A 19,114-nucleotide genomic window follows, 5' to 3' on the forward strand; every position below is an offset into this window, starting at 1 on the left:
GGAAAAAAGTCCCCACTGTGTGCATGTGTGTTTGTTGGGGGAAAGCAGGGAAGGGAAAGGGACCAGGACTCATTATAATTGGTCTTAGCATCTAAAATAGAAAAAAAGGGTGTTTATATATATAAATTAGTAATATATAGTATGGGGAGACAGAATTTAAACTGAACTTCCCATTTCAGTCACGTGGCCTGTTGCCAGAAAGGCTGTTTCTGCATCTCTGAGAAGAGGCCTCTCCAATACACTTAGTAGGCACTCAACACCCTCCCTACCCTTTGTCTTCAATGTTTCAGGGCCTTTAGGGACTTGTAATCACCTCCAGCTGGAGACACATATTCTGTGACACTGATTTCTCCACCTCAATCAGTAATATCAGCATCCTGGATTTAGAGTTCTCTCCCCTCAAGCTCCCAAAGAGCTTCAAGTATTTCTCACATTTTCCTCTTACTCCTACCAGCCCCTGTGGGACAGGAAGGGACTGGCACACTTCTGTGCATTCTGAGGGGAGGAATTTGCTAAAAGTTGGTGGCACAGTTGGGACATTGTGTGAAGAACCAGAGGGTGGCTGGTTTTTGAGCTACTTTGGCCCTTGCTTTTCCTTTGGGCTGAGTATTAAATTTAGGTCTCTTCACTATGACAAACTTTTGATCTCTCTCAAATATGAATATTACATTTAGCACTTTTCTGGGGGGGGGGCTAACAATTTTCCCCTGCAAATCAATGGGCAAATGGAAGCTCTCACATACCTAAGTGGTCAAGATTGCCAAGGCAGAATGTAGGCAACACAAGACCAGCTGAATACTACCAAGCATACCGCTCCGGATTCACACTTGAAATTTAATTTGGGATATAAAACCGATGAGACACAGCCCCCGACATGATATCAGTGCTCAGAAAGGCATTACTGTATAAGATGATTGGGAAGTTGTCTTTGATAACACCTGTTACTGTCTAAAATATTTTTTTCCTGTTTCCTATTTTTTTCCCAATTCTTTCCTGGAGACTGAAATTTAAATAAAAGGGCTAAAGTAATACAAGGGGCTTTTGTGAGGTAGGAGACCTTCTCAGACCACTCCAGGCTGAGGCAGGAGACCTTCAGTATAAGAAGGGATACAAGACTCTGCTGGCAGGACTGGATTTTTGTAGGTGTTACTCAGTCACCTTGCCCTGAGTGAGGCCAGGTGCCATGATGTACGACTCTCGACTTTGGGGGGAGGAAGACAGAAGACAGGAAATTGGGAGGGAACTAAGGAGATGGGGGTGCGGAGAAGGAAGTAAGAGAAAGGCCTTGAGGAGGAGGAAGAAAGGCACTCTGTGATGACCACGTAGCAGCAAGGATCCCCTAAGGAGCCACAGGAGCCCTGAGGATCTTGTCCCCAAGGGCGGAGCTCAGGGACATTGCTGCCCTGCCGGTTTTGGGATAAGAATTTGAACCCTCAAGGAAGGAACTGATGACAGAATATTCTCCAAGATCTCACATGACCTAGATGAGCTAAACAATAAGAACTTTTCGTTGTGGACTACTGTCTCTCCTTTTCCATGGACTGATTCGTTGGTTTGTTCATTGGTTCTATGCTGTGCCACACACCACTCTAGATACTTGGGACAGAAACGTGACTCCGATGCCATCTCTGCTCCTCAGGCTCTCATGGCCATTGGAGCACACAGGTGGGTGGCTCTTCCACTGAGAGAAGACCAAAGTGCTTGTGGCCACCTAGGGGACAATCCAGGAGGGGGAACCTAGATGCTACGACAGGAGGAGGCATTGTTTTCCAGACAGAGGAAAACATGACTTTGAAAACCTAGTGTGTTTCAGAACAGGGAGCGTTTGTGGAAGATGAGGCTGGTCAGGGGGTGGGGCTGACTGTGAGGAACCTTGCCTGCCATACTGGGGATCAGCAGTGTGTGTAGAAGGGATTTTACTGTGGGGGTGACAGGAAGCTAGCAGAAGTGTTTAGCTGGGGTGGGAAAGAGCAGATTTCAGTAGCTGAATTACAGAGAGGGAAGTCAAGGGTCTCAGGCCATGGCCATGTCTGGGGCTGCATGCCTGAGAGCCACTGACGATGGGACAGTCCAAGTCAGGAGTGCGGGTGCAGAATGAGAATGGCACCGAGGACGGACACTCGGGAACGCTGGGTGTAGGAGACAGGTGGAGAGAGAAAGGCAGTGAGGGAGACTGGAGGCATTGCCAGAAAATTTGGAGGAGAAACAGAGAGAATGAAGTCACAGAACCGAAGGGCAGAGAGTTTCAAGAAGGATGAGATTCCACAGAGTAAAAATCAACATGAAGGTCAAGTAGGAGTGTTAATATAAACAGCAAGCGAAATCTGATCTTTGGGATGCAGATGCAGCAAGAGCTCCAGTAGAGGAATGAGGTCAGGGGGCAAAGTACAATGGATTCTAAAGTGAACTGGGAGCGGGGGAGGCATACTGGGAGGCAAACCCTTTTGGGAGAATTTTGACCATCAATATTAAGAGAAAGAGAAGGTAGTGGTTTTAGGAAATGGCAAGGATAAAGGAGTTGTTTTACTTTCGGTTGGCAAAAGGGAGGAGGACAAGGTCATGGATGTTTTTTGAGCATCGTTATGTATCAGTCTCTGTCAGCGGCAATACTTACATTGTCTAATTCTAACTCTGAACACCCCCTGGGGTAGCTGTTAGCCTTATACAAATGAAGAGTGCAAGGCTCAGAGACATTGAATAATTTGTCCAGAAGTCCCAGGAATTTGTAAATGACAGCGCGGAGCTAGGAATTCAGACCTGTTCTTTCCATACTGTGTTTGTTCGCGATGATTTGTAATAAAGGAGAAGGCAGTGAACGCTGAGAGACTTAGGAGGATGACCGGATCATTTATTCAAGCTTAGAATCCTTTGCGAGTAGAAGGGGTGTTATTAAGTATGTCAGGAAACGGGTAAAGCAGGACTGCCCAGGCACAGCAGGCTGGTGGTCCCCTGGCCTAGGACAGAGGGGCCCAGGAGGTTATGACTTCCTCAGCGACCTCCAGTGCTGCCAGGCACCGCTGTGTATGACACAGACATTCTCAGAGAGGATACACTAGCATCATCTATAGAGACATCTGTGTACAGCACGTGTCTGGAGCCTCCCAACAACTCTGAGGCGGCTTTATTTTTATGTCCACTTCATGAAAGGGACACTGAGGATGAGAAAGATGGGGTGACCTGCCCAAGGTCAAGAGCTGGTAAAAAGCAGACATAACACTCGCAAACCAGATCTTCTGACCCCATTATAATTTATTACCTGATGTGATAATCCACTTTTTACTAATTAAAAATATTATAAAAAGAGCATCAATTAAGTATAACAGAAAACAAATGGTTAAAAATGATGAAGGGAAGATTTTTAATATAAAATCATCTAAAAATAAATATTTTATTTCTTTTGGACATGACCTTGGGACCTAGAGCTTTGTACACGACCTCTGTAACTCTGTCATCGTTAGGTCAGAGGATGCTCAGGGAGAGCGTACAGAGGTGCCTCTACAGCTGAGTGTTTTAGTTAGAGTCCTGATGGCTGCTTTTAGAAAGAGCTGTAAGGTTTTCCACACTGAAAACCACTTGGCCCTTGGTGCCCATGTGTCCCATTGTTGTGACAAGGGCCTTCCCAGCCTGTGCAAGCTCTCCCCGAGGCTGTCATCTGTGCTCCTCCCCAGGCTTAGGCACAGTGGCTACTGCTCACTGAGGTCACGGGAAGCGATCTGTTGGTGACACAGCCTCAGGCTTCTGTACTGCTGTTCTCTTGGACCCCCATGACATCCAAGCCTGCAACATTTCAGCACCTAAGGTCGCCTTCTCCCAGCCTCTCACCTCCAGCCACGGGAGCACAGAAGGCTCTGAGCAGGCCAGGCATCATCCGAAGTTTGATCAGGATTGTTAAAAAAAATCTAGAGGCTTCTGACCTCCTAGAGATGATGATTTTATTATTATTTTTTGTTTTATTTTTTAAAATCCCCACCTGAAGATACATTTATTGATTTTCAGAGAGAAAGGAAGGGGGAGGGAGGGAGGGTGGGAGAGACAGAGAGAGAAAGAGAGACAGAGAGACAGACATCAATCGGTTGCTTCGGGTATGCTCCCTGACCAGGGATCAAACCCGTAACCTGGGTATGAGCCCTGGGCAGGAAGCGAACTGACAACCTATTGGTGCACTGGATGATGCTGCAACCAACTGAGCCAGCTGGCCAGGGCTTTTTAAATTTCATATTTATTGATTTTTAGAGAGAGAGGAAGGGGCAGTGAGAGAAAAAGAAAGATTGATTTTTTGTTTCACTTATCTATTCCTTCATTGGTTGATTCTTGTATGTGCCCTGACCGGCACGCGAACCTGGAACCTTGATGTATCAGGATGATGCTATAACCAATTGAGCTACTGGGACAGGGCTGAGATGATTATTTTACATGATGACAGAAAGCTGACCTCAAAGGGATTCTTCACTGATAAGTTGGCCCACTGTCATTTTGGGGAGGTTGAGACTTCAAATGACTAAATGATCACAATTCAACTAGTGTTCATTTTTCCTGGAAGAAATCCCAGAATCACCAAGCCCAGATTTAAAAAACAATTCAAAAAAATTTAAATAAATAAATATTTGACTTAAGATTTCCTTCTATTTCATGTGGTGTTTCAGGTAGGATGATTGTTTTGTTTTGTTTTGTTTTGTTTTACCTTAAATAGTACTTTCTGTAAAGTCAGTCAGATCCAAACAAACAGAAACCAACAGGCAATGGAAGCAAATCACAAAAGAGAGACCTGCTTTTATCCATAAGACGTGCAAGCCCGCAGATGTGGTTAGCGATCTTTCCCCTTTGTACTATTCAAAGTGAATGGCCTGACATATTTTTCCTATCTGATCTTCAGGTGAATTTCAGAATTCATTTGAATGGAACTCTAAAATACAAAACCATAGCACATTATATGGAGCATCTCCTTCAGAAGACAAGAGACAATGGAGCACCCTAGAGCAAAGCATTGTGCTTTGCAATGTCTGAGAATTCAATAAAGGGCTTCTGCAATTATTTTCTTGTAGCTTATTCATACCTGAGCCTCTTTTTAACCTTCTTCTGGCCAGTTTAATTTGATCCTGTAGAATCTGTACCCAGTCTCTCGGGCCAGGAAGTTTATCCACATGATTAGCAGTACAGTACTTTTCCGTGAAGACTGAAAGGAAATGTGAAATATCGTTAAATGCTTTAACAAATAAAACCGGCAGATCTGAAACAGGAACATATCCCAAGGAGAAAAAGTATGTTGCTAAAAGACAATGGTTCTACAGTAGATACTTTCAATGTCCATATTACATTCCTCTGGTGAAGGTAGAGCTTGGCATGGCCCTGACTACATAAAATGTACTGTGCTTCAAAGTGAAACCAGCTATAAACATCTGGCAATTTCTATGGAAAGTGCCTTTTCTACTTGCTCCATGTCCATATATATATGTCTTATGAGCACAGAAAAAAGTGCGTCCTGTGGGTCCACTGGCTTCATGACAAAAATTCAGCAACTGTATTAAAAGATTACACTTTTTGTTATTAATTCAAAATCTAATGCAAAATTACACAAAAAGATGATGTTCTCTTGGCGATCCTACTAACTCAGTCAGTTCTCAGAATAAATAGGATGTAGTTGTATCTTAATGGAAGTTCCCATTCTGTGTTGCGTTAACTTCTTACAATACTCCACTGGCTTCTAGGAAAGAGCTACCTATGAAGCACAAAAGAAAGTATGGAGAGTCAGAGAAGGCACAAAAGGGAGGCCAGGCAATTATCTTACTGCAGCCACACGGCGTGTGAGTGCACACACAGGCGCTGACATGGGCAGTGCTGCCTCACGTGCCATCCTGAGTGCCCTTCAGCCTGCTCTTCGTAAGGTCAAGACCAAGCATGCACTCACGTCACACTGCCTTCTTGGTATTTAAAATATTGGTAATTTTAATGTTTTAAAGGCTTAAAAAGAAAGGAAAATGTTGACAGATTCAACTACTATGTAAAACTATAAAATTTCTATTGAATGGAAAATAAACATTTCATTGGAATGAGAAAAGCTACTTGCACTAAATGTGACTTGAAAAGGTTCAATATCTACCACCATATAAAGCACTCATTCAAATAAAAGACTGACTTCAAAAGTCCCTATAGATAATGAACAAAGTGTATTTAGCAAAAACCATTAGGAAAAATACTCAACTAATATGTAAGCCCCCAAATTGCAAAACACACTTTATACCTACTAAATTAGAAGAACAATGCTAAAAGCTAACATACTTAATATTGATAAATTGTGGGGCCCTGGCCCAAACATTACTATTGGCAGAAGTTGGCAAAACCCTTTTGGAAAACAAGATGGTAATATATAATGAGAGGCATAAAACTGTTCTACGTTTGAATTGGTAATATCACTCCTAGAAATTTATTCTAAGGAAATAATTTGACAGAAGGAAAAACCCCCACACAAATGTAGAGAATCCAGTCTGAGTTAGGGCCATGCTAGTAAAGATGGAGGGGTGACCAGATCAGTATCTAGAACGGGCATTTCTGCTGAATTGCATGACCTGGTAACTACAGAAGAGAGAGAAGGTCTGTAAGGGGAAAGGCAGATGTATTCAGCTTAGTTTGGGACATGCTGAGTTTGGTGTGTCTGTGGAACATCCATGTGGAAATAGCTAGCAGATATTTCTGTACAGAAGCCTGCAGTTCAGAGAAGGGACCAGGCTGACACCAGTTTGAGAGGCACATTTAAAATGACAGAAAAAAATGACCAGGGAGAACATATTGAGCAAACAGAGCGAGAACTAGAGAGAACCCTAGTGGCTGAGTGGAGATTAAGGCACAGGAGTCCATGAAGGAGCCCAGGATGGGCTATAGAGTCCGGAGAGCCACGAGGGGCCTTAGGGAGGTTTGGGCCAGGGAGTGGAGCTGATAGAGGGACCCACAGTATAGGTGCAGAAGGGCCAGGAAGGGAGGTTTGGAAAGGGTCCACTGCAGGTCATCAGGAGTGGTGGGGGTGGCCACAGATGACACTTTGAAAAAACTGGGTTCAGTGGAGAAAAGGAGAGGAAGGACTGGGAGCGGAGGAGGGCTGAGGGACGGGGAACCTGAACATGTGTACAGGCTGAGGGAAGCAGCAACGTTGTGGGGAAGACAGGATCCAGGAAAAAGGAGACATTCAAATGAATCATCCTGGAAGAACTGCAAGGTGATGGGTCAGGATAGAAATGGAGGGTTGCCCTCAAACAGGAAGAACTTCTTCCTTCTGACCCCAGAGGCTAGTAAGACTGGGGCAGGTCAAGAAGTGGTTATAGTTGGAGTAATCGCTCCTGAGACCTCACTGAGCTTACGGTGAGGAGAATGTAGAGTGTGGGAAAGTCTGGAATTGCCTCTGAGAAGAACAGAAGTAGGAAAGCAGCAGACTGAGGACGTGAGGATAGCTGGCAGGAGTGTGGTGTTGGCAACGATCTGTAGGGGCAGGCTGTTCGCTCCCATGGCTCCCCGCAGCCCTTCCTTGGGAGTGGAGACCCTGAATGGTAGTGCTGTTCTTGGGTTAGAATTTTTCTGCACAGTTTTGGCAGAAGGAGAGGGTTATGAAGCACTTGAAGATGTTGATGAAGATAACACCTTGAACGAATTACTTCAACTTTCCTTACTCCCCCTTCCCGCCCAAATCTGAGAAGGAAGGGAAGCCAGGAAAAGGCTCACAGAGTTGGAAAAACCCATAGAGATCAGGGAATGCAAATATCAGTAGGGTTGGCAAGGAGGTGTTGTGGGTAGGGGCAGTTGAGAGGATAGTGCTGGAGTATAGATGGTGGTGGCGGAGCAGTCCTGGATGCGAATGCCAAGGTGTGGTCAGGGGTGGGGGGCTGAAACGTAGCTGAGGTGAATGCCACTGTGTTTGAGATCCAGGTGCTATGTGGCTGAGGGGTCAGGTGGATCTTTCATGTGGACGGTAAAGTTATCCAGGATGACAGTGCAAAGAGAGAACAAGAGGAAGATGTGTAGCTGTAGTTAGAGCCTTAGTGGAAAGGACCCTTCCCAGCCCAACTGAGGAGAGGACTGATGGTTAGGAAGCAGAATTAAGGATCAGGGAAAAATCAACGATGTTGCCTGGTGTGTGATATGTGGGCCAGGCGAGTAAGGAGTCTCCACTTGGGAGAGATGCAGAGGGAACGATACCTCTGGGGGTTGGGTGTGCTTCTGATTCCCCCACACTAGGTTACAGACACCTCAGGGTCTTCGTTTATTTTGTCTCCCTCAAAGCACCTACAACAGCACTTTGCACTGATTGAGTTCTTACTCAATAAACATTTGATGACTAAACAAACACACTTTCTAGTTTTGTTTCTAACAGAAGCAAATACTACAGCTCACAAATGTAGACTAATTTGGGAAGGAAGGCCTATCTGAATTAATAGGAAGCTTTCATTAATAGAACATAGTTAAGGAAACAAGGTTTTATTACATTGAAATGCCCACAATCATGTTTGCCATGAGAGAATTGCCAAAAGATTCTTGAAGTCCTGTTTTCATGAATATAAAAAAACTTGTATTTAGCACCCTATTAGTTTATATGAAAATGTGTACCACCAAAAGGACTAAATATACCATCTTAGCAGGTAAACAGCTCCCTCCTTGTAATATTATTTCTATAATTAATTTCCATCGCAGCCCCTCTTTTCTTAGATTGTGAAACGCAGGAGTCCACGCTGGCACCCATTAGAAAGTAGTGGTTCCAAATTAACAAAGTAGATTTGGGTTATGCCCACATCAAAAATGACACCCAGCCACAAAAACCAAAAGGAAGGTTCTGGAATGTTTCTCCCACTCTGTGAAGAGCTTCCAAGCAGATCTTTTGAATCTAATCTTGAGCTCAGGTTAACCTTATCGCTCACTGAAAAAGGCAATAATTTTTGGTTATTTTTTCAGTTAAAACCTATCTAGTTTCAATAAAAAGAAGCCAGAGAAGTCTCTGTCTCCTGGTCTGTGTCTCAGATCACACTGAAGGCAGAGTATTAAGCTTCTCAAAAAATATCAACACAAACAAATATTTCCACTGGGTCTATTTTGACATTCTATTTCATGGACTACGTTCATAATCAAAACCAACTTTCAACTAGAATCTACGTACTGAAGATGAAATTTTATTCTGTTGCACACAGAGATGAGGCCTTAGGCCAAAATATTGTGATTGTATTGACCTGAAAACACTCAATATGTTATGTGAATAGAGGTATCGGGTAAGCAGAAATATTTTTGGTATCTGAATCTATGGTTAAAGGTCAAGCTATTATCCTGGTAACAGTTCCATTAGGAGTAACGATGTGAGAAGAGGTACTGCATTAATGCACTGGTTTCCTACCATGTTAATAGTGGGTCATTAAGAATCACAGTAGAACAATTTGCATTCATCCTTAGAATGTAATAGGTCCTAAAAAGAAATTTTCTTCCTTTTCTATTTTACATATTAAGGGGAAGCAAGGGCTAATGTTAAGCAAGTCCAAGCAATCTAAACAAGTAGATGAAGGCCAACAATTAAACTAAATATAAGAGTTAAAGTATCTACATTGCTTAATATAATTTGAGGTCCCAAGGCACAAAGAGTATGTTAAGCCACTGGAGAAATGACAAATGTTCAATTTGATCTGTACATGAATAATGACTTTTCTCAGATGCTTGCATTCATTTGAGCCATGCCCTTTAATTGTGTATAAATAATGAATAAGCTAGTGGTGGCTGAGCAGATCCTTCCTTCCCTGGGAACGTGGCATTTAAAATAATCATCAATGAACACAGCAGTGTGTGGTGTGTCTGAATGCAACACGCCGAGAACAGAGCCGATTGGCTGGGTTCCCCAAAGAGCTGTGTGTTCACACAGCAGTTCCTAGAGGACTCTTCATTTAGATTTTTCTGGCTCTCTATGCTGGGAAATGCAGAATATGGTATGGATTTTTAAAGGGAGTCATCGTACCATACAGACACTTGAAGGGGCAGGAGTAGATAGAACAGCTTTCATTTCACTGGGAAATGCTCTAAGAAGGCGAAACTCTGTCCAGTAGTGAGCACCCACTTCTGATCTGATGCTTCAGTTTGGACTTCTGGTCAGACAGGTCAGAGTCAGGCTGCCATCAGGCAGAACTGATAGCAGAGTCCTCATTAGATCTGCCAAACTCCCGGAACTTGAGGGGACCAGGGAGGAGGGTGAGAAAGAGCTGTCCGCAGAACCACTTGTGGCTGGGAGTGTGCAAAGGAGGGGGAGCCCTGGGACTGGCCTACAGGTGCAGGAGGGGAGACCAGGTTCCCTGCAGGCTGCTCGAATTACCCCACCTCCTCACATCTGAGGGCGTGGAAAACCAGCACCCCTCCCACATTTTCCTCTTTCCTCCTACTCTTTTAAAGCTGTTATTTGAAACTTCCCATGAACCAAGAGCTTTATATCTATCTCATCTAATCTTTGCAGTAATCTGATGAGGCAGGAACTGTGATCCCACGTGACAGATGAGAAAATCAAAGTACCAGCAGGGTATATAACCGGCCCAAGATGGCACAGCTAATAGGGGTTATTTTCCACATAAATGAATTTTTAACTTTATGTTGTAAATGAGCACACAGATTCGGTAAAAGGAAAGTGACTGAATTCTAAATAGAAGCAAATCAATAGCTAAGGTAATACTTGCATGTAAAAGTAAGTTGTGAACGTTGGTCTGACTTTCAGTTACATGCAAACAGAAGCACAGCAGGAATGGAGAGCAGACGGGGCAGGGCCTGTGAGGTCACCCCTCCTCTCCCGGTAATGGGCTGGGGCAGGATGGTATATAGGTATTTTTGGCTTAAAAGTGATGACTGCAGTCCAATTTTTATATGGTTCTAATACGGTAAATATTTTCTTTGATGATATCATGGTGCTTCATTCCCCAATTTCATGGAAAGAGCTGAAAACTACATATTGTAGTTTTGACATCCATTCTGATCATTTATTAAAATGACCATAAAACTGGCACTTAAGGCACTAGGAGAGAAAGGAAAAGAGCTAGAATAAGCCTGGCTACAGTGCAAGGCCTTAAGGTCCTCCAGAGCTCGGTGCAATTGATGCTGATCTAGGGACTGGTTCTCAGCTGTGCAGGTTCAGAAATGTGGTTTTATCAGACCACCAGGGGTTCAGGCCCAGAAACCAGCTCCCAATAACTACACCTACAAGAGACTGATAAATAAACTAAGATGACAATGAATTAATGTGTAAGGGGGGTGACTATCTTTCCAGCATCCAAAACATTTGATGTCTTCACCCACTTCACCCACTTTTTGGAATCAAGGGGCGGGAATGAAGAACTTAACAGAAGGTTGCTTACTGAGAACCAGAGGTTGTGAATGGTGTGGGGCCGGCCAAGCTTGAGGATGCCTGTGGGAAACTGCCCATTCCTGGTGACTGCTGACACTGTGGGCAGGAATGTGTCACACCAGTACCCGCCAAACCAGAGCTTGAATGGAGCAGAGACAGGTAATTGAGCTAAAGAAAGCCAAGCCACAGACTGCCCAAAAGGATGAGCAGGACCCCCTGGCATCCTCAGAATAGCAAGCAGTGAGGGGATGAGCAAAGCTGTGGCATGATGGCATGATGGCATGAGCAGGCCCGCCACCTTGTGCAAACCACAACTGTGAGGGGCAGAAGCAAAAAGGAGGACGCCAGCTGGTGAGGAGAGGAGGGTGAGGTCGATCTGCACAGTGCAGTGGAGAGCCAGAGAGGCTGAGGTGGCTGGTGAGGAGGGGATGTGGGGCACAGGCAGGCCTGAGAGCTGCCTCCGTTCCCACTGTTCCACACGCAGCCGCACAGTACACCTGTTTCCTAAGGGAACGAGAGCACTTTGCAGAGGTTGGAGTATAGCCTGATTCTTAATTCACCATCAATGGCCCATCAGTGACCAATATACTCTAATGCCCTTGACTTCTAGTACTGAGTAGGTAGCAACAAGTCCCTGTGCTTTCCCGTTGTGGGCCTCTGTGCACAAAGCTCTTCGGGGCACATCCTGAGACACACAGTCACAGATGATCTTTGGAGGTACACTTTATTTCACCTGTTTCTGTGTTGACTCTTGTTAAAGCAATGACAGTGGATGTTTTCTGATCTTATACAGAAACTGGGGTGCTTCACACCTAGCACCTGAATCCTACTTTTTTATTATAAAAATAAGATGCATTCATTCAAGAAGTATTTACCAAGCACCAGCAGACTATGCTAGGTGCCAGTGAACTGATGGTCCCTTGTCCAAAAAAGGCACTGAGTGAAATGGATGAAGACAAATGAAGTCAAAAGGAGTACAGAGTGAAGCTGCTATTATGCAAGTGGGTAGGGGGGGCACAGAGGAGGGGTATCGAGCCCACTCCTGGTGGAGCAGTATCAGGGAAAGCTGTTGGATAAAGTGGAGGCCAAGCTGAAACCCAAGAAAGAGTGGAGGTTAGATGAAGAGTGAGAGAAGGAGGAGAATGTTCCAGACACACGCATTTGCCCTAAGGAGGGGGTACAGAGAGGCAGTCTCAATGGCTGAGAGGCTCGGGTTTTTACACCTGTGAAGGAAGCAAGGAGGAGGCCCTGATCCTGTACGGGGAGGTTGGAACCAAAGCCTCTGGGCGAGGCTGAGTGCCTGGAAGGACTGCCCCGCAGTGAAAAGGGGACCATCTATCCGCCAGTATAGAAGCTCTGTCTAGTCTTTGGAGGGAGGAAAGGAGTTTCCTTGGAAAATTCTAATGCTTGGCCTGGACCTCTCATAGGTTTGGAATTTGAAATTATATTACCAGCATAAATGGATATAAGCTTCACTGTTGATACCCCTGGCCTATGGACAAAGGAAATGCAGAATTACTCCTACGATTTGGGCCCCAACAGATTCTCATGGCAGACAAACAAAAAAACAAACAAAGAACACAGGCCCACTACAGAGGGGCTCATATGTGAAAATAGTGCAACATAAGGAAAAAAATCCCTTGTAAGCAAGAGTCAGCTGACCCAAGAAGCACAGGATTAAACCACCAATAACCTCAGGCAATGGAACTACAAAGTACATATGTTTAAAATGATGAAAGATATTAAAGGACTTAAATCATTAAGCAAACAATGAGGCTGATTTCAAAACTAACTTGTAGAAATTAAAAATATGGTAACTTAAATTTAAAAATTGAAATGACAGGTTAGCCAGTAAACTAATAGAAAAGGGAGACAGATCTTGGCACCCAGAATGTAGTCCCTAGAGATGAAGACGTGGAACATATATCAGACAAATTAAGAGACATGAACAGAATAAAAATGTCCTCTTAACACTGACAGATGTTTCAGAGGGAGAGAAAAAATGAAGGGAAGGCAAACTTTGAAGAGACAATAGCTGAAAAATTATCAGGATTGGTAACTCATGAACACTCGGTTTCAAGAAGCACAACAACCAAGCAGATTAATAAAAATAAAGAAATAGCTAAATTTAAATAAAGAATCTGGAGAATGACAAAGGCAGAGATATCTTAAAGGCAACTAGATAGAAAAGACAGATCATCCACCAAAAGAACAAGAGACATAGCAGATTCATAACAGCAACAAAAGTTAGAAGAGAGTGGAATATTTTCAAATTACTCTGAAAAAAGACCTTGATCTAGGATAAATTACCCAACTAAACTCTACATCATTCAATAGTGAGGGTGAAATTAAGAAACTTTCAGGACATAATAGAAAGAATATACCACAGAGACCCTCACTCAAAGAATTACTACAAGTTGTATTGACAAAGAAGAAAACTGAAAGCAGAGGAAAGAGTGGGGGCTGGAGAGAGGAAAGGAGGATATGACCTGTAGATATCAAGAATTATCACAGTGCCAAACTCATGAAAACCGTGTAATATTGGCTGAGAGGGAGATGACAGGCCAAGTGTCAACATGTGAAATGGGAGCTCAATATATGTCAGAAGTGAAATTACAATTCATGTTAAAAAAAAAAAAAGGATGATGTGTTACAATGATTGACTACCCATAGAGACACATAAATTAAATCGCTGCCTCATAGTTTAGGCAAAAGTAAATTCCACGTGGGTGAATGATCTGAATATAAAAGACAAAACTTTAAAATAGTTGGAAAAATCCAGCCAAGATGGAGACATAGGTAGATACACTTTGCTCCCTTGCTCAACCAAAAGGACAACAAAAAAACAAAAACCAACCAGAACTGCTAGAATATCGAACTGTATGGAAGTCCAACAAACAAGGAGTTAAAGAAGAAACATTCATCCAGATTGGCAGGAGGGGCAAAGACAGGCAGACAGGATGCGCAACAAGGTGGAGGCTGACAGATGGGGCGGTCCCATATTCGTGTGTGAAAAAACTGGGAGGAACAACAGGGGAGCACAGAAACAGTGCAAACCAGAGTTCTAGCACAGGGAAATAAAGCCTCAAAACCTCTGGCTGTAATAACCTGTGGGGGTGGTGGCAGTGGGAAAAACTCCCAGTTCCACAGGAGAGTCTGCTGGAGGGACCCATGGGATCCTAGAATGTACACAAACCTAGTACCTGGGAATAAGCACCAGAAAGGCCCAATTCTCTGCTGGGTAGCAGGGGAAGTGACTGAAAGCCAGCAGAGAGCTGAGCAAGTGGCACTGTTCACTCTCTGACTCCTCCCCCACATACAGAACCATAAGGCATAAGGTTGCCCCACCCTGATGAATACCCAAGCCTCTGCCCCTTACAACATAACATGGGCACCGAGACAAAGAAATATGGCCCAAATGAAAGAACAGATCAAAGCTCCAGAAAAAGAACTAAGCAATGACGAGATGGCCAACCTATCAGATGCAGAGTTCAAAACACTGGTAATCAGGGTGCTGACAGAAATGACTGAGTACAGATGCAAAATAGAGGAAGAAGTGAAGGCTATACAAAGTGAAATAAAGAAAAAGTATACAGGGAAACAACAGTGAAGGGAAGGAAACTGGGACTCAAATCAAAGATTTGGAGCAGAAGGAAGAAATAAATATTCAACTGGAACAGAATGAGGAAACAAGAATTCAAAAAAAATGAGGAGAAGCTTAGGAACCTCCAGGACAACTTTAAACATTTCAATATCCAAATCATAGGGGCACCAGAAGGAGAAGAGGAAGAGTTAGAAATTGAAAACTTATTTGAAAAAATAATGAAGGAAAACTTTCCCAATCTGGCAAAGGAACTAGACATGCAAGTCCCGGAAGCTCAGAGAGTCTCAAAGAAGTTAGACCCAGGAAGCACACACCAAGACACATCATAATTACATTGCTCAAGATAAAGATAAGGAGATAATCTTAAAAGCAGCAAGAGAAAAGGAGTCAGTTACTTACAAAGGAGTTCCCAGACTATCAGTTGATTTCTCAAAGAAACTTTGCAAGCAAGAAGAGACTGGAAAAAAGTATTCGAAATCATGAAAGACAAGGACCTACATCCAAGATTACTTTATCCAGGAAACTATGATTTAGAATGGAAGGGCAGATAAAGTGCTTCCCAGATAAGGTCAAGTTAAAGGAGTTCATCATCACTAAGCCCTTATTATACGAAATGTTAAAGGGACTTATCTAAGAAAAAGAAGATCAAAAACTATGAACAGTAAAATGAGAAAACTCACAACTATCAACAACTGAACCTAAAAACAAAAACAAACGCAGCAAACAAGTAGAATAGGAACAGAATCATAGAAATGGAGATCACATGGAGGGTTATCATCAAGCAGGGGGAGAATGGGGGAGAATGAGGGAGAATGAGGAAGAATGGGGGAAAAGGTACAGGGAATAAGAAGCATAATTGGTAGGTACAAAATAGACAGGGGGAGGTTAAGAATAGTATAGGAAATGGAGAAGACAAAGAACTTATATGTATGACCCATGGACATGAACTAAGTGGGGGGGATGCTGGACTGAGGGGGGAGTGCAGGGCAGAGAGGGATAAAGGGGAGAAAAATGGGACAACGGTAATAGCATAATCAATAAAATATATTTTAAAAATTTAAATAAAAGCATTGGAAAAAATTAAAAACATGTCATCACATAATCAGGATATGGAGACTGTCTTAAAACAAGCACATAAAAAGCACAAAGCATAAAATAATCTGACTTTTAAATCTAAACTTTGTTGTAATAAAAGACATCATATGCAAAGTTTTCACAAATGGAAAGAGATTTGTAACCCATAAAACTAACAAAAGAATTTATATAAATCAATAAGAAAACAACAACCTAATGGAAAAAGTGGAAAAGGATGCAAATTCACAGAGGAAACTAACCAAATAGAAACAAATATGAAGTGATGCTCAACTTCATTAATAATCAGGAAACCCACCACTGAGAAGCCATTTGAGACCAGTTAGACTGGCAAAAATTAAAGTTTGTTAACACCAGATGTTGGCAAGAATGAGGAAAAATACAATTTCTTATATGCTGCTGGTGGATGACGAATGACAGCCATCCCCTGGAGAGCCATTTGGCAATGCTTACTGAAGCTGAAGATGCTTGTACCCCATGGCTCCGTTCCAGTCCCGGGTGTGTCCCCTAGAGATGCTGTCACACATGAGCCCAGCAAACACGGAGAAGATGGCACTGCTGCCACAGGTGCTCATGAAAAAGGAGAAGCAACCTGTCTGCCTCTTCATAGAAGACTAGAGAAAGAAATTTCTTTATTTATATGAATAAATCTTGGTTAAAAGGACACAAAGTTGCAAAAGTACAGTATAAGGCTGTGCATGTAGATACATAAATTCACAAAATAGTAGTAAATGTTATTTATATTTAGTGAAATAGATTCACACCAACTTCAGGTTACTCCGGAGCAGGAGGGAGAAAGAGAAAGGGAATGGACAGTACAGGAACGTTTTGAGTCTTACAAAGCAAAACAAAGGAAGACGGGTATGAAGTGAATAGAACATGTGTTTTAAATCCCAGTGTAAGGCAAAGAGAAAATGCATCTTGAAAAATGTCTTCAACACACTGAAAAAGGAGAATATTATAATTTCCACTTCTGACCTAAAGACGACTGCTAGTGGGGACAAGTGTCATTCTTTAATCAGTGTCTGAACAAATCAGAAAATTTCTCCTAGGAGGATGCTATGAAAATGTCAGTACTGACCAGATGTCAAGTATATGTGTTACATATACTCTCTGCTGGAATAAGCACCAAGAGCTATCTTTTAAAGAGAGCGGGGATTAGCAGGGTGAAGACAGGAGGCCATCATCGCTCAGGTCTCATCTGAAACGTGACCTTCTGAGGCAAGACCTCCCTGAGTTTGCTAACCAGTGTTTTTAAATAATAACATCTACTGATCATCAGCCAGGGGTGTCCAACCTTTTGGCGTCTCTGGGCCACACTGGAAGAAGAAGAGTTGTCTTGGGACACTCATTAAATACACAGTGACACATAATCACACAAAAAAATCTCATAATGTTTTCAGTAAATTTATGATTTTGTGTTGGGCGGCATTCATAGTCGTCCTGGGACACATGTGGCCCGTGGGCTGCGGGCTGGACACCTCTGGACCATCAACTCAACGAGGGCAGAAATCCTGGCACTCTTGCTTATGGCTGGCATACAATAGCACAGATGTACAGTTTGTGAAAGAGTAAATCTGAGAATGCTAGAGTTCCAGCCAAGATGGAGGCGTAGGTAGAAACCCTTCACTTCCTCACACAACCAAAAGGAGGATAACAACCAATCTAAAATCAATAAACAACCAGAAATGCCAGAAAATTTAACTGCATGGAACTTCGACAACCAAGGAATTAAAGACAAAATCAACCAGAACAACGAGACCGGTAAGAACCTGAGGCGAGGCTGTGGGGGCAGGGTCGGCTGAAGGCAAAACTGAGACTCAGCTGACTGTGGACTATGCGGGGCTTGCAATGGTGGAAGAAACTCCCAGTCTCACACAAGAGTTCGTTGGAAAGTGGGCTAGAGACAAGCAGGCGAGCTGCATTGTTCCCTCCCTGGCCCCTCCCCCACAGGCAGCGCTGCAGTGCAGCAAAGAGGGTTGCCCTGCCCAGGTGCATACCTAAGAGTCTGCCCCCTTACAACTTAACAGGTGCGCTGAGACAAAGTAACATCGCCCAAATGAAAGAACAGAGCAAAGCTTCAGAAACAGAGCTAAGCAATAAGGGGATAGACAACCTATCTGATGGAGAATTTAAAGCCCTGGTAATTAAAATGTTTACAGAACTGACTGAGCTTGATTGAAAAAACAAATGAAAGATACCCAAAATGAAATAAAGCAAAATATTCAGGGAACCAATAGTGACAGGAAGGAAACCAGGACTCAATGCAACAATTTGGAACAAAAGGAAAAAATAAACATCCAACTGGAACAGAAGGAAGAAACAAGAATTCAAAAAACTGAAGAGAGACTTAACAAACCTCTGGGACAACCTGAAACATTCCAATATCCGAATTATAAGGGTGCCAGAAGGAAAAGAACAATAGCAAGAAAATGAAAACTTATTTGAACAAATAATAAAGGAAAACTTCTCCAATCTGGCAAAGGAAATAGAATTCCAGGAAGTCCATCAGCCAGAGAGTCCCAAAGAAGTTGGACCCTCAGAGGAACACACCAAGGCACATCAGCATTAAGTTACCCAAGATTAAAGGAGAGAATCTTAAAAGCAGTGGGAGAAAAGGAGACAGTTACCTACAAAGGAGGGCCCATAAGGCTATCAGCTGATTTCTCAAAAGAAACCTTGCAGGCAAGAAGGGACTGGAAAGAAGTATTTAAAGTCATGAAAGGCAAGGAGCTACATCCAAGATTACTGTATCCAGCAAAGCTATCATTTAGACTGGAAGGACAGATAAAGTGCTTCCCAGATAAGGTCAAGTTAAAGGAGTTCATCATTTCCAAGCCCTTATTATATGAAATGTTAAAGGGATATATCTAAGAAAAAGAAGATAAAAATATAAACAATAAAATGACAACAAACTCACAGCTATCAACAAATGAACCTAAAAGAAAAGAAAAACAATGAAAACAAAAACTAAGCAAACTAGAACAGGAACAGAATCAGAGAAATGGACATCAGAGGGAGGGATTTCGGTGGGGAGGAGGAAGGGAGGAATAGGGGGAGAAAGTACAGGGAAGAAG

At 43.0% G+C, this 19,114-nt stretch overlaps 1 protein-coding gene across 14 annotated transcripts in view; it reads right to left on the reverse strand.

Annotated features, from left to right (window-relative positions):
- Nucleotides 1–19,114, reverse strand: part of BEND7 (BEN domain containing 7) — an 86,500-nt gene that overhangs the window by 9,111 nt on the left and 58,275 nt on the right. For all 14 annotated transcript variants that reach the window (XR_008426632.2, XR_008426629.2, XR_008426630.1 and 11 more), the window contains one exon: nt 5,054–5,173. Coding sequence is in view for 7 of the 14 variants with exons in the window: in XM_053922382.2 (XP_053778357.1) it covers nt 5,054–5,173 (120 nt within the window). In the remaining 7 variants the exon portion in view is untranslated. Of the gene's footprint in view, nt 1–5,053; nt 5,174–19,114 lie in introns of those variants that run through there.

This window comes from Desmodus rotundus, chromosome 4 (genome assembly GCF_022682495.2).
Source record: "Desmodus rotundus isolate HL8 chromosome 4, HLdesRot8A.1, whole genome shotgun sequence".
In the NCBI taxonomy this organism is placed as follows: domain Eukaryota; kingdom Metazoa; phylum Chordata; class Mammalia; order Chiroptera; family Phyllostomidae; genus Desmodus; species Desmodus rotundus.